The sequence below is a fragment of the Erpetoichthys calabaricus genome, chromosome 3 (genome assembly GCF_900747795.2).
Source record: "Erpetoichthys calabaricus chromosome 3, fErpCal1.3, whole genome shotgun sequence".
Lineage (NCBI taxonomy): Eukaryota > Metazoa > Chordata > Cladistia > Polypteriformes > Polypteridae > Erpetoichthys > Erpetoichthys calabaricus.
Genome location: NC_041396.2, coordinates 160,129,203 through 160,145,775, shown reverse-complemented (window position 1 = coordinate 160,145,775; position 16,573 = coordinate 160,129,203). Strand labels below are relative to the sequence as shown.

The window sequence follows — 16,573 nt, the reverse complement described above, 5'->3', positions numbered from 1 at the left end:
TTGAATCAACAACAATAAATAACAGAGCTTGTTTTTTTAGTCCACTTTAAAGAATTACCAAAGTTTATTGAGAAAGGAACTTTCTTTGTTTTGTTATTCATCATAGTTGTCATTAACGTATTTCTGGGGAATCAGTAATTCCTTCCAATTATTCTGAGAATTGTTAACTGTACACATACAAAATTTCTCCAAATCTTTTTTTTTTCAAAACTTGTTGAGTTTGCTTTTTACCTGGGTGTAATACCCTGATGGTAAATTTAACTGAACACCAACGTTTAAACAAAAATATCAAACTGGGATCAATGATTAGAAACTAGAGATTTGTGGAATCCTTGTAACCTAAAATATTCCTTTATAAAAAATTTTAGCTAATTCCTGAAATGTGTGGAATTTATTTAATGGGACAAATGTGCTGCTTTCAAAAAGTGGTCCACTATTACTAGAATTGTAGTTAAACTCCTTGAAGGTAAAAAATGAAACTCCTTAGAGCTACACTGTATCAGTACATGCTCCCGACCTCCCTCTCTTAAAGATTTCCTTTTAGGATTGGGGCAGGTTGAAAAAAAACAAGGAGATAGTTTGAGGGAATCTTAGCAATGGTACATTTCTTACAAGACACTATATACTGCTGAATGTCTTTTTCATGAATAACAGCTACAAGTATTAGGTTATTAACTCAAAGATCTTTGTCAATAAGGGATGAAAACTACACAAAAGAACCTTTAGACAAAACTATCCAAGAATCAATAGGCCATCTTAAAGATAATTATATCTGGTTAAACCTTTTTCTCCTCTGATTGCCTAATTAAAGTTGGGAATTCTGTCCTTGGAAGTTGTGCTACAGACTGGAATAAAGGCTGGGTCAGTTTTCTACTTGTTGAATTTATGAGAAAGAGCATTAGCCTTAATAGTTTTACCTCAAGAATAGCATGAGATTCAAAAATTACAATAGCAGAAAAATAGAGACCATCATGTCTGATAAGCATTTGACTGTATAGCAGATTTTAAATATGTGAGAGTATTGTGATCAGCAAAAATCACAAAAGGCTATGTTGCAACCTCTGGAAAATGATGTGACTTCTACAGTGCCAATTGTGTAACTAGCATTTCACTATTTCCCACTTCATTTTTGTGCTCGGTCATCAAGAGGTTCTTTGAAAAGAAGGTACAAAGGTGGAGTTTGTCAGTATCGATAGACAATATAATCTCAACCTCAACATTAGGAGAATCACCAACAAGTTCAAATAATAAAGTAGTGTTTGGATACAGTAAAATGGGTGATAAATAAATTGGGAGATAATTCTTCTAACTGGTTAAATATTACTTGTGTCTCAGGGGTTCGAACAAATTTTTGAAAGGTTTTCTTTGGTAGAGTGGTGATAGGATCAACAAGAGCGTTGGAATTTTTATGAACTACTCATAGTAAATAGAAAACACTGTAAACATTCATACAGAATTTGACTATTTCCACTCTTAGGTTGCCTGTAGTTTTTCCTGATCTATCTCTAAGAAGGACTGACAAATTTTATTAGCCAAGAAAAAGACAGAAGTTCCTAAAAAATGCAGTCATGCTGTTTTATAAAATGTGAAATGTTTCTACAAATTTAGGCTTCTGAAATACAAATACAGTACATCAAATGGCACTTTATTAGATATTCCTCCCAGGGTCATTGATTGCTGTTTCAGTGTGAATAGGCGTTGTTTTTCATTGCATTTTCCCTCAGTTTGTCTCCTTGCTTTACACCAAATGCCACAAAGAATAGCTCAAGCACCTTGCAACACATGTGAAACTGGACCCGAATATTGTTGGTAACATTGGTCGCTAAAATCCTCTTTCTGTTCTGTACGCTTAATAACTTAAGAAAAATAAAACCACCAGAACTTTAGCTTCATATGTTACATAAAACATAAATACTTGGAGATGAGTTACTTATTCGTCCCAAGTAATGAAAAAATATAAACAGCCTCGCGCTGATTAAAGCAGGTTTAGAAAATTACTCGTATTAAAAAAAATGTATGATTTCAACAATGAAGTGAAATAAATGATACCTTTTCTTTTGTTGCAGATGGTGTCCAGAGTACTACAAAGAAGTAATATAAAGTTAAAGTCCATATCCTGCAAGGTTAAAAAATACAAGTTAGAAATAGTAATGTGTTTATAGGAACATAATGAAAACAAATTAGGTTTACATACGTATAAAACATGTTCTGTAATTTGAAAATAATAATTTTGTTTTCTATACAAAGCAAAGACAATTTTTTGGTAAGTCTAACCCCTGAGCGATTTTTGAAAATATATTGTATAAATTGCCACTGTTCCTTCTTATGGACATATGGATTATTAAGGATGTGTAAACACATGCATATTGGTATAACATCTATTTACCTAAATTAGACATGCTTTTTGATTTATTATAAATCAATAGTAAATTAGCCATCTGCATTCCTCCAGTAGGCCTTATAATTTGTACACTTACCAAGCCATTTTAACACTCTTGGCAAAAAAAAGTCTTGATTACGAACTCTGAAACATCCGGCTCACCAAAAAAAAGCTCCTTTTAAACATCAGATCTGACTTTTTTTTATATGGGGCTTAACAATACAACACTTTGAAAAACTGTTGTGGAAATTACAGTTTTATACTACCCCTCAATAAGGAAAAAAAAAAGTTTTTTTTAATTCCAGGAAGAAGGATGTGGGCCACCATCCAGAAATCTTTATTTACCACTTTTGGGAATCATTGTGTTTTTTATTGGCTCAAAAAACAGAAATTACTCATTTGAACATGATCAAATACATTTTATGGGTCATTTTGACCTAATTTGTACAGGTCAATCCTTTCCCCAATAATTTAATCTCATATTTAGACAAGGAGTTGTTCATTCATGCTGCATTTAAGAACACATAAAGTGGTCATTTTAAAGCTTCCATCTGTGCTTTACCCTACTCCTACTTTTTCAGCTAGATCTCACATAATTTGTTACATTTTTTTATGGAGGTAAATTGATCTAATTTGGCAAATTGTGATACTTCATTGTGGCAGTACCTAGCATGACATGTTACAGTTCTTGGTTTCAGATCTACCTGTGCAAAATCTTCCTTCCTTTGCCTATTTTTTCTTTTTCTTCACAGGACTCCAGTGTTATTCCTTTTTTCCACAGGACATCTTACCGTAACACTGGTACCAGCCGGGGGCCACTGATGTTTCTGATGCCTATGCGTGTTTCTGTTTTACTATCAAAATAGGGGTCCCAGCACACTATTTTACCTAGGGGCCTATGCTTTTAAGATGGCCCTGTGCTACCCATCTAATTGTTAGGTTAATTGGTGACTCTAAAATGGCCCAGTATGACTGTCCCTGCTGACAGATCTCTTTTTTAAGTCACTTTGGATAAAAGCCTCTGCAAAGCAAATAAACGTAAAAGTTTTAGATTTGTTTCCTGTCTTGTGATGCTGCTAGTACAGACCCCAAAGTCCTGTGACCCACTGTTAGATTAAGTTCAGTATTAGGTGGAGCATGAATATTTATAGGTTTGAGCACTATTAATAATCTTGAAAAGTGGTTCATTGTTTTTAAGTCAAATGAACCATTTTTCTTTATTACACTGTTTAAGTCACTGTTTTCCTGTGGCCAAGCAAGCACTTACTTGCATATATAATAATGAACAAATCCCTTTTACTTGAATTACTAAATGTACAAACAAATGAGTAAATGTTTAAAGTTTAAACATAGAATGAAACGTTATTTACAATGCCAATAAAAAAAGTATTCACCCCCTTGGAAGTTTTCACATTTTATTGTTATACAACATTGAATCACAGTGAATTTAGTTTGGCTCTTTTGACACTGATCAACAGAAAAAGACTCTTTAATGTCAAAGTAAAAACAGATCACTTCAAAGTGGTCTAAATTAATGACAAGTATACAACACAGAATAACGCATTGTGTGAGTTTTCACCCTTTCGAGTAAGTATTAAGCTTGGCAGCCATGACAGCCTTGAGTCTGTGTGGAGAGCTCTCTATCGACTTTGCACATCCGGACATAACAATTTTTTCCCATTGTTCCTTGCAAAACTGTTCAAACTCTATCAGAATGTGTGGTGATCGCGAGTGAGACATCTTTATTAAGTCCAGAATCAAATTCTCAGTTGGACTGAGTATTGGATTCTGACAAAGCTATTTCAGGACATTAACATTGTTGTTTTAAAGTCATTCCTCTGTAGCTTTGGCTTTATGCTTGTGGTTATGTCTTGCTGGAAAACAAATCTGCTCCAAGTCGCAGGTTTCTTGCAGACTGCATTAAGTTTTTCTCCTGAATTTGCCAGTGTTTTACTGCATTCATTTTTTCCCTCTACCCTCACAAACCTTCCAGGGCCTACTGCAGAGAACCATCCCCACAGCATGATGCTGTCACCATTAGGCTTCATGACAGGGGTGGTGTGTTTTTGGCTAATGCCATATATGGTGTTTAATCTGATGAACATAAAGCTGAATTTTGGTCTCATCATACCATAGACCTCTCTTCCGGTTGACTTCAGAGACTTCCTTCTGCCTTCTAGCCGAGATGTCATGTACAGTTTTTTCTCTTTGCCACTCTCCCATAAAGCTGTGTCTGGTGAAGCACCCAGGCAACAGTTGTTGTTTCCACAACCTCTGCAGTCTCAGTGAGTGTTGCTTTTAATTCTTTCAGATGTCTCTGGACTGGAGCTTCCATGACAATCTGGTATGAATTGAAAGTGGTTGAGGTGGTTGCACATTCTCAACACCAGAGGACTTCTATGGGAAGCATTATTTTGAGGTTTTTGACAACACACTAATGGCCGTACAGGAGAGATTTTCAACAGAAGACAGAGCTCTTGGAGGGAGAGTATGGTATGCTCTGTTGTATTGATGTATTTCCATTAAAAAATGAGAAAGAACTCCAAAGATGATGTTACATATACATTGTAAATGTAGGGGAGTTCTTACAGCAAAAAGAAACTACTCACCTAAAATACAGTAATGCAAAATAAATCAGAATATGCAAAAAAATATGTTTATTAAAAAAAATACAAGTGAAGATGACTAAAGGGAAAAGGAGAGTGCAAAATATAAGAATTAAATTGGAGGAAGACACATTTTGTCTGCACAGGTTTGCACCCTGTCAGAATGTCTGGTGTGTTGCCTACATCCCAGTGTCACACCAAGTACTCCCTTTTCCACCTACCATCTCTCTCTCTCTCTCACTCTCATCTCCATGTTTCTGTATTTATCTTGACATGTGTTCCTCAAACTAGTGAGCCCTTGACCTATCCACCATCTTACTTTAGGATCTATTAAGCTCTGGCCACATCATGGCTTTGAACCTCATCACAAGGTCCCTTTACACCATGTTCAGGGTTGATGTATGTCTATAAACTCTAAACTGGCCCATGAGACCACTGCACTGCTGTACTTTAAGTAGCCATTGAAATAACAGATCTTCTAGGTATCCTACTGCTTCTCTTAACATGGCCAGTCATTCTGCCGTGGATCTGTGTTTGTGAGAAGGAAATAACTAGCTTCCAGCCAGTCCTTTAAAATTGGAAACACAGTCTCCTTTCTCATGTCCTAGGACTATATACTACCCTGTATCAGCTAGGTGGGGGTTCCATCCTTATATTAACCCTCCCAAGACACTTTTTTATCTACTGGGTGGGCAACAATAATCTTATAACATCAACCTTCAGTGTTCTTGGTACATAAGAAGGAGGCTATTCAGTCCACCAGTCTCATTGTGTTAGCCTGTAACTAGTTGCCCAAATATCTCAACCAGATACTTTGTTTAATTGTTGGATCAACTAACCTCTGGCATTCTGTTGCCATATTCTCAAAGCCTCACTTAAGTTTTATTTCTCTTGTTTTATGTCTGAGCTTTCCTTGGCCTGTCTCTAGTTCTCTGCTCCTCTTTTCTTCCTGGCAATAACCCCTTGCCTGTGGGGCGAATCATCACAATACTGATGACATTAAACATTAGCAGCACATAATTGCATTCTTACTGATACAGTAGATTAAGAAAATGGCTTTTTTCTTATTGCTCTGTCTTCTGTACAGTTTTAACTTGTGCAGTACACCAGTTTCTTCTAGCTTCTTTAATATTTGTCTAAACACAGTGTTTCATAATTTATCAAAGTCCTCGAGTCATATTGAACATTACCTCTATGTGCTTGCACTTTGTCTGTAGATAGCTACACCTTTCGGTTTGCGGAAAAAGTGTATAATTCAAAAAAGTTTTTTAAAAAAATGACATAGTTAAAAAAAAAAAACCTTCATGCACAGCCTTACTATCTGTTAAGTAAGCACTGGCTGGGTCATTTGACAGAAATGGCAGCACCTGAAGCACAGCTTCCAAGTACCAACAACCCCAGAGAAAAATATGAGCTACATAGCTGTACTTCCCAGGAAGTGTGACCAGCTGCTTGCACTCAAAGTAGAATGGAGATCAGACCAGCCAACAATGAGACAGGCATGAAGAGGTCTAAACTGTAGGTGTGTGTGTGCGTGTGTGTTGGGGGGCATCACTGTCTCACCTTCTAGACAGAAATATAAAAACATTTATATGATGTATGAAGTAGATTCATAAATTGGCAAAAATCTACATTAAATAACTCACTTTCTCTGTGGTTCAGATGTGCTTATAGACAATTTTTTAACAAATAATGCAAACATGCTCACTGCAATAAGCAAAATGATATAACTTATTTATAAGGATAATAAAAGATGGGTTTATGCAAGTAAATATAAATATATGTATATACGAGGTTAGGTCAGGTTGGGGAGCATGCACTGGTACTGTGCATTGCCACACACACCACATGATGAAACAGCTCAGGATCCTGATTGGCAGCCCCCCAGGCAGACACGCGGTGCAGTCCCACCATCCAGAAATGACCCTCTATCTGGCTTAGCCAGGTGTTATGTGGGTGTCCCCTTGGACTGGTCCAGCCACTCGGGTCCTCGACAATGAGGATCCTGCAAGCTGGATCACCCTGGGGAAACCGTGGCACATGACTATTGTGTCGTAAATGACACTCCCTCACAATAATGTGCCTCATTCGGGGCTCCATGAGCAACTGCTCACTTGACAAAAAGTCAAAGCAGCGGTACCCAAGGATTCTCCGAAGAGACACAGTTCCAAAGGAGTCCAGTCTTCAGGTCACTGAATATTGTCCAGGTCTCACAACCATATAGCAAGACAGGAAGCACTAGGACTCTAAAGACTTGGACCTTTGTCCTTTTGCATAGATATCGGGAGCACTACACACCCCTTTCCAGTGACCTCATGACCCCCCCATGCTCTCCCAATCTGTCTACTGACCTCATTGGAAGAGACATGTCAGTGCCGAGGAAAGTAACCCTCTTGATAAGATCAGCACTCTTTCCGTAAGACAGACACACTTCTGATGTCTGTGCCTTAGAGGTCATTATATATGAGGGTAAATCAAAAAGTAAAGGCAATTTGAAAATTGCACTGTGACCAAAACAGATAGAAGCTGATGAAATATAACACATTCCCAAAGGTTTATGGGTAGTATGAACATGCACATTGCAGTGCTCTGCCATTAGTCTAGTTGAAGACAAGGTCAAATAAACATGGACACTCTGCTGTGGTTCACTGTGAGATTTCTTTGAGCAGAGTAGTGAAAGCAGCTAAAATTCACACCAGTTCCTAAGATGCAACTGAGGATTCTGTTTGTGCTCCCACTTTAGGCTATTGCTGGCATGGGTGAAACCACAACTTTTAATGTACAGAATTGTATTGTTATGCTGTTAGATATATTTTAAAGGGTGATTTGTGTGTTTGATGGCATGTAAAATACCCAGCAAGGGAACTGCATATTCATTGTAACTAATTTGTAAGACTCATTAAACTGCTATTTACAAAAAGAAGAGTATATTTCTGATTAACTCTGACTTCACAGTTCCAAAGTAGATGCAACAAGAGATCAGACAAACAACAAGAGTAAAAATGCAGCCAGGAATTATCTTTTGATTAAATGATGGCAGCCCTCCATGGCCAGATTGTGTAGCACATCTTTGTAGTTCATTCCTAGTATTACACAATCTTAATGTTTCTTAAAATCCAAATTCTGGATTACTATGGAGCCTTAAAGTCATAATGTTGACTGATTGTGTTCTCATTGTGTGAAAATGTTTTTAATCTGTAAAATGATGAAGTACCATATTTACGTAGTGTTCTTTAATTCATGTTGACCAAGCTTGAGCACATTATTATGTCTCTATCAAATTATCTCAGAAGAAAAAAAACAGATAATTAAAATATAGGGAAATGAACAAAATATTTAATAGTAATTTTGAAAGAAACAAGATTGAAAGCACCATATTACATTTAAATATGACATAATTATTTCCACTATGTAAAACATATTATTATTCTCTTATACATTGTCAATCTATTGGTTCTATTACCAATGTATTTGTGCTTGCCATAATTATATTCCTATTTTTACACATGTTTACTTTATTTCACTGGTACATTTACATAAAGCTGGACACCAAGATACAACAGAAGAAGAGCATCCAAATTTATCTCTTAGAGTACCACAGTTGCCATATTTGTCGAAGTAGGGACAGGGGTTGTCTTAAATGAAAGAGAAAAAAAACAGAAGAGAAAGGTTAGTTTGCACAAGCCAAAACAATCAGGTTTATAAACAGTTAGTTATTGAATAGAAACTTCACAAATATGAAAACTGATTGAACACTTTATTACTGTAAAAGGTACTAGGGTGTTGTACCGTGTTAACCATTATGAATTTAGTGAGAAGTCAAGAAAAAATGACAGCTTTTATTGGCTAACTAGAAAGATTACAATATGTAAGCTTTCCTGAACAAGGGGCCTGAGTTGCCTCGAAAGCTTGCATATTGTATTCTTTTTAGTTAACCAATAAAAGGTGTCATTTTGCTTGACTTCTCATTACTGTAAAAAGCAAAATTAGTGATAATTCAGTCATAAAGTAATTATTGAATGCAAGTGCTATTGTTCTGTTGATAGTTGAATATTTTGATGAAATAAACTTTCTTTACAAAGTTCATACTTTCATTCATTCATCTAAACTTGCAACATTCTAATTCAGGACCAAAGAGCATGCTGGTACAGTCCCTGTAAAACAAATTCACCCCTTGGAAGTTTTCACATTATATTGTTAAACTACGTTGAATCACTGATGAATTTGACTTGGCTTTTTGATGCTTATTAATGTCAACTTGAAAATAGATCTATTGGAATCAAACTAAATTAAATAAAAATTTAAAATACAAAATGAAAGATTGCATAAGTGTTGCACCCCCTTTAATATGACACACCTGAATCATCCCTAGTGCAACCAATTGGTTTTAGAGGTCACATAAATAACTAAATTGTCTGTAGTCAATAGGTTTCAGTTGACTGTAGTCTAAATGCATCTCATCAGGAAAGTCCAACTTGAGGTGAGTCAGTACCGTGGCTTAACATACAAAATGAAGACAAAATAACACTTTAAACAACTCTTTAAAAAGGTTAATAAAAAGCACATGTCACTGAGTGTTTCCTGGAGTCCAGTTAAATCCATCAGTATAAAAATTAAGAGTATGGAACAGCTGCAAATCTGCTTAGACGGAGACTTCCACAAAAACTGAGCTATCACGCAAGAAGGAGACTAGTGATGGAGGTCATCAAGAGACCTATGATAACTCTGAAGGAGTTGCAAGCCACAGTTGTTGAGATTGGAGAGACTGTACATACAACAACTGTTGTTCAGGTGCTCATTAATTGTAGCCCTATGGAAGAGTTGCACACTCTTAAGTCACTGTTAAAAAAAATACATGTGCATAGCATCTAAACAGTATCACTAAAGTATCCACTGAACAGTATCATCTCCAGACAGAGGAGCAGCTTCAGCGACAGACTGCTGTCACTGTCCTGCTCCACTGACAGACTGAGGAGATCGTTCCTCCCCCACACTATGCGACTCTTCAATTCCACCCAGGGGAGTAAACGTTAACATTATACAAAGATACTGTATGTTATACCTGCATTTTTATCACTCTTTAATTTGATATTATTTTTTTTATCAATATGCTGCTTCTGGAGTATGTGAATTTCCCCTTGGGAATAATAAAGTATCTATCTATCTATCTATCTATCTATCTATCTATCTATCTATCTATCTATCTATCTATCTATCTATCTATCTATCTATCTATCTATCTATCTATCTATCTATCTATCTATCTATCTATCTATCTATCTATCTATCTATCTATCTATCTATCTATCTATCTATCTATCTATCTATCTATCATCTCAGATAGGGTCTGCCAGAAGGCACCTGGGAGACACTGAAGTCAGCTGGAAGAAGGTTCTATTTGGGCTTTTTGGCTGTCAGACTAAACAGCATGTTTGAACACTGCACATTATCAAAAACACGCCATCACCACCGAGAGGCAAGGTGGTGGCAGGTTTATGATGTCAGAATGGTACTCTGCAGCAGGCTCTGGAAGGCTTGAGAGAGTAGAGGAATGCAGCAAAATACAGAGAAATCTTGGAGGAAAACCTAAATGCATTCTGAAAGAAACCCAAACCTTGGAAGAAAACTTGATTATCTAGCGAGACAACGACTCCAAGTATAAAGCCAAACCTACATAAGAATGGCTTAAAAACAATAATTTGAATGTCTTGGAGAGTCCAGATCCCAGTCCAATTGAGAATTTGTGCCTGGATTTTAAAAAAAAAGCTATTCACTCACAATCCCCATGCAACCTGACAGAGCTTGAGCAGTTTTGCAACATAAAATGGGGAAATATTGCTGCACCCAGATGTGCAAAGCTGATAGAGATCTTTCCACGTAGACTCAAGGCTGTCAAGACTGCTAAAGGTGCATCTGACCTGAAGAGGGTGAGTATTTATATGTTTGATATCTGTAAAGTCTGCAGAGATTTCACATTGACATTAAAAGTTCATTTACTGTGGATTAGTGTCAAAAAAGCAAAATTAAATCCACTGTGATTCTAGATTGCATAACATCAAAATGTGAAAACTTCCAAAGGCTGAATATTTCATTAAAAGCACTGTATATCTCTCTATTATAAAAAAAAAATCTTGCAAGGAGATGAGACGTGATTGTCTCAGAGACACTTTCACATCCCGCAAGACAACAAGAGCTTATGCAAAGAGATTTGGAAAAGTCCTGCGTGGTTATGTCAGACACATTTCTTGTAGAGAGAAAGATACAATATTCACTCACAGGCAGTTATACATTGCGTTGTCACACTGTAATTCCAAACACGGAATCAAAATTCAATGCGATATTGATGAAAAGGTAAAAGCGAAAAGAGATCGAATATATGGACATAGGTGATGTGACAGAAGTGCGCCGCGTGAAATGCAGATCATGCGGCATGGCAGCAGCTGCAAGGCTGCAGCTGATCGAGCAAAGAGGAGGTAAAAAAAAACTGTGTTTCCCATTATATCACCATTTAAGAGGGGGTGTCTGAGGAGCGATTGTGTCTCCTTGGGGTGCGTTCAGCCCCCCTCTACACAACGTGAGCATCAGAGATGCAAAGCCCCCTAGTTTTTATAAAATAAACTTTCTTCACAAAATTCATTCATCCATCTGAACTCACCGCACTCCAGTAAAAAAACTACAGGGCACACTTGCACCCACACTCAGTCACAAATGCAGGCTAGAGACACCAGCTAACCTAATGTACATGTCTTAGAGATGTGAAACAAAGTAAGAATATTTGGAGAAAACAGACACATGGAGAATGTGCACATGTTACACAGACAGTTACTAGGTTTGAAATAAAATCCAGGTACCTGGAACTTTGTAGCACCAACACTAAACCTTGTGCAAATTATGTAATATTTCATTTATCTGATTCTTGAATATAAAGTAACTTATAAATCATACGTGCACAATGCAAATGTTTACATATTTCCAAAATATAGTATACAGTAAGCCATCATCACTAACTTGCCCAGAGTCATGTAGTTCATCATTGGTAGTCATTACACTGGAATATTGAAGTCCAGCAACATAGCCACAAAAAAACAGTAACAACTCCTTCTATTGGCCTTAATGTGTCCATTAATCAGTGTGTACTTGTAAAAATGCAGACTTATGAAAAGCATCAATATGTCTCTACATATATAAAATCTAAAGTCTGTCTGTCTACCTGTATGTCTGTCCACTTTTCATGAGAGAACTACTTAACAGATTTAGATCAGGTTTTTATCTATAATTTGCTTGAACATTCCGGTTGATTTTGCAACTTCATCAAGCTAAGAATCATAGTTCGTTTTCAGGAGCAATATATTCATAGTAATCCAAGACAGAGGCTGCTGGCCGAGGGGAAGGAGGATGCATGACGTCAGGAGCCAGGCAGGGCCCTCCTCACTGTCCCATTTCACTACTACGTGGGTGGAGCCGCAGGGGACGGCTAGTCTAATATAAAACTATTTGCCAAGAAAGGAGCTGATTTTAAATAAAACATTTGTGTTCTGAAATCTTACACTGGTGATGTTTAACAAGCTTAAAACTCTGATCTTTAAAAGTGTAGAGCTTCCTCCATGACCCTGCACTGGATTAAGTGGGTTTGATAATGTATTGACTGATAGATGGAGCATGGAAATAAAGATACGTAGAACTGAAGAAAATGTAAGATGTTATACTGTACACTGAAGATTTTACAATAGTCTACCTGGCTGGCAAAGGCAAAAGGGAGTTAAAGATGGTAGAGGGAAGGGAAATACATCAGTAAGCACCAGTATGCGCTGTCTAGGTGGTTCTGTGGGTAAAGGATCTGGGCTAGTAACTCGATGGTTGCTGGTTCAAAATCCCAGGAGTGATGCCCTTGAGCAAGGCCCTTGACCTGCATTTGCTCCAGGGGTGCTGTACAAATAGCTGACCCTGCACTCTGAACCAAAAAAAAAAAATTTCTGGAGAGTAAGTTGGGGTATGAGATAAATGACAAATTCCTCATACAAGAAATTGTATATGGTGATTAAAGGACTAAACATTAATGAAGCTACACTGGCAGAGGAAGAAACATTCTTTATACCAGTGTAGTTAGACACAGACATCCAAAATGACTGTGAGTAAGATGGCTTTATATTCCAAAAACATTATATGGTAACTGAGGACACCAACATAAGACAAGCAAGGTCCCGTTTCTGACAAGGGAGGAATGCAAATGGGAACCTGCTCCTTTAAATAAAAGGGCTTAAAACAAGGGTGGCCAAAATCAGTCCTGGAGAGTCGTAGTGGCTGCAGGTTTTTGTCCCTTAATTGGACACCAATAACAGATCTTATTTAATTTTTTGGCTTGTTAGGCATTTCATTCTACCGTGTTACGTCTTTATATCATAAATCTTTTCCTTTCCAAGAATATCATGAAAAGTCAAGCAAAATGACACCTTTTATTGGCTAACTAAAAAGATTACAATATGCAAGCTTTCGAGGCAACTCAGGCCCCTTCTTCAGGCAAAAGAATATCATCCAAATGATTTAAAGTCTAAAGCAAATAAGTAATTTTCAGTCCTTCACCTTTTTCTCTTTCAAATATTTTATTAAACCAGATAGCGCAGGATGAATACATGCAGGCATAAACAGAAATGAGTTAGATGGAGAACCATAGCAGATCAGTTTAAATACCTAGGGGTAAATATCACAAGTAAACATAAAGCTCTTTATCAACAAAATTTTGGCGTCTGTATGGAAAAAATTAAGCAAGACTTGCATAGATGGTCAACCCTTCATCTCACTCTAGCCGGAAGAATTAACATTGTTAAGATGAATATCCTTCCTAAACTTCTCTTTTTATTTCAAAACATTCCAATATATATCAATAAATCGTTTTTTAAACAGTTAGATTCAATAATAACCTCATTCATTTGGAACTCAAAACACCCACATATTCGAAGAGCGACCCTACAAAGACCTCAGGCAGAAGGTGGCATGGCTTTACCTAATTTTCAGTTTTATTACTGGGCAGCAAACATACAAGCCATAAAAACCTGGACACAAATAAATGAACATACACAGGCTTGGTCCGCAATAGAAGTAAAATCCTGTAGTACTTCTTTATACTCCCTGCTCTGCTCTCCAATAAATGAAAGATATCGCAAATATACTAAAAACCCAATTGTGCTTTACTCACTCAGAATATGGAACCAAATTAGAAAGCATTTTAAGATGGAAAATCTTTTATCAGTGGCACCTCTGCAAGAGAACCACCTCTTTCCACCTTCGCAAGTATATCCAGTTTTTAATACCTGGAAAAGTTTTGGGATTAAAATGCGCAGAGATCTTTATATAGACAACATATTTACATCTTTTGAACAATTATGTTCAAAATTCAACCTCCCAGCTACACATTTCTTTTACTATCATCAAATTAGAAATTTTGTTAAACAGAAATTGCCCGATTTCCCCCACCTTGCACCCTCCACAATGCTGTAAAAAATACTGCTCAATTTCGAGGAAACAAACACTATTTCCGCAATATATAAAATCTTATTAGAGTCCCTACCTTTCAAAGATCCAAGAGGACATTGGGAAGAAGATCTCTTAATCAATATATCAGAAAAGGAGTGGAAGGTCGCAAAGCAGAGAATTCACTCGAGTTCTATATGCGCAAAGCATAGAATTATTCAACTAAAAATTATATATCGAGCCCATCTGTCTCGCTTAAAACTGTCCAAAATGTTTCCAGGCCAGGATCCAACCTGCGAGCGCTGCAACCAAGCTCCTGCCTCACTGGGTCACATGTTTTGGGCCTGCACCAAACTAACATCATTTTGGACAAAAATTTTTAAGTGCCTCTCAGACAGCCTTGGGGTCACAATCCCTCCTAACCCATTAACAGCTGTGTTCGGTGTTCTTCCAGATGGACTTGAATTGGAGAAGGACAAGCAAACGGTGATTGCATTCACTATACTTTTGGCATGCAGACTTATTTTGTTAAATTGGAAGAATCCTAAGTCTCCTCTGATAAGTCAGTGGGAAACCAATGTTTTATATTATTTGAAATTGGAAAAAATCAAATTTTCAGTTAGAGGATCTGTACAAAATTTTTTCAAAACATGGCAGGATTTAATCAATATTATTTTAGAATAAGAGAAATAACTATTATCGCATTTAACTCCCTTCTCCATCTCTTATTTACATAGATATTTACTTCTCCCTTTCTTTTGTTTAATGTTGCCTTATTAAAAAGCCTAAAGCAATTTTTCTTTAGCTAAGCTCTCCTTCTCAGGGGTGGGGTTTGATTAGTCTTCAAATTTGTTGGGTTATTAATTGATCTGTTTGTATGGAATGATTACAATGAAAATTAATAAAATAAAAATATTATAGAACTGCTGGTTCCTTTGTCATTTGCATCTTATTCCTCATAAGGAACAATTAAAAACTGTGAATACAGCTGTTTGACTAAAAGAAGCTGAAAATCATAACAAGAAACACAAATAAAATGAAGCATAAAAATGTTGCTCAAGCAATCAGTGTTTCAGCATCAATAATTAAGAAATTGGGGTGGAACAAAAACTTACACCCACTATGGCCCTCCAGGATAGACTTTGCTCAACCTTGGCTTAAGGGCTGTAGTTGCTCCACTGGCTACCGAGGTCACTGTGCTGTTTCTTAAGGTGGAGTTCCACTGTGTTTGTAGTCATGAGGAGGGTTGGAGCATGAGCTTGCTAGCAGTGTACTCTAAAGACATGGCATTTTCAAGAGATATGGATAAATAGGAAGTGAAAGGTTTACCTGTGTTCACTTTAGGACATTGGGTGGATGTGCAAGCCTTCTAATGAAATGGCAAGACGATAATCATACAATAACAACATCCATTTATATAGCACATTTTCATAACAAAATTGTAAATTAAAGTGCTTTACAAATAGTCAAAGGAAAACTTAATGATATAAAATAGGTCAAATGGAGGAAACCCCTTTTTTTAAGTCTCTAATATTTAGGTAAAAGTCAATGTCCAATTTAGTAAAGTATGCTATGGGTAGATGGCCAGAGAAGGGAAAAAACAAAAGATCTAGACAGTGTGGATACTAAAGAAAAGACCACCCAGCATTATCTGGCCATTCTACAGTACTTAAATTTGTAAAGTAAATCTTCACATGATGAAATGCAGATTTGAAGCTTCAGGTATTATCATATCAGTAACATTCTTCAGCCCTTCCAGTAACTATCAGTGAGGAACATTATTTGCGTTTGCTAATTTAATTAGTACTCCATGTTTTCCTGTTATGTTTTTGACTGAATAAACTCCACTTTGTTGATGTTGAGGAACTCTTCTTGACATTCTGACTTAACTGACAACATTTGCAGAGCTGTTAGATGTATTGGAAAAATGGGTTGCTGAATGACACAGCTGAAAACAGAAGGGAATGTCAGCAATTAAAAAGTGAAACCCAGGATTGAATGAAAAAAATGAAATGAGCTGCAGAATAGGGGGATGGGACTATGGAAGGAGATGGAAAACAAGAATCAGATATTGATTAGAAAGCATATCATAATGTTCAAAAAGAATGTTATTTCACAC

General features: G+C 36.7%; 1 protein-coding gene across 1 annotated transcript in view; it reads right to left on the bottom strand.

Annotated features, from left to right (window-relative positions):
• LOC114648423 (uncharacterized) overlaps nt 1-16,573 on the bottom strand; it is a 53,679-nt gene that overhangs the window by 23,639 nt on the left and 13,467 nt on the right. Inside the window, exons 7-10 of the mRNA XM_051924723.1 lie at nt 8,499-8,621; nt 6,633-6,693; nt 2,478-2,510; nt 2,050-2,116 (exon numbers count right to left, since the gene is read on the bottom strand). Coding sequence (XP_051780683.1) covers nt 2,050-2,116; nt 2,478-2,510; nt 6,633-6,693; nt 8,499-8,621 — 284 coding nt within the window. The remainder of the gene's footprint in view (nt 1-2,049; nt 2,117-2,477; nt 2,511-6,632; nt 6,694-8,498; nt 8,622-16,573) is intronic.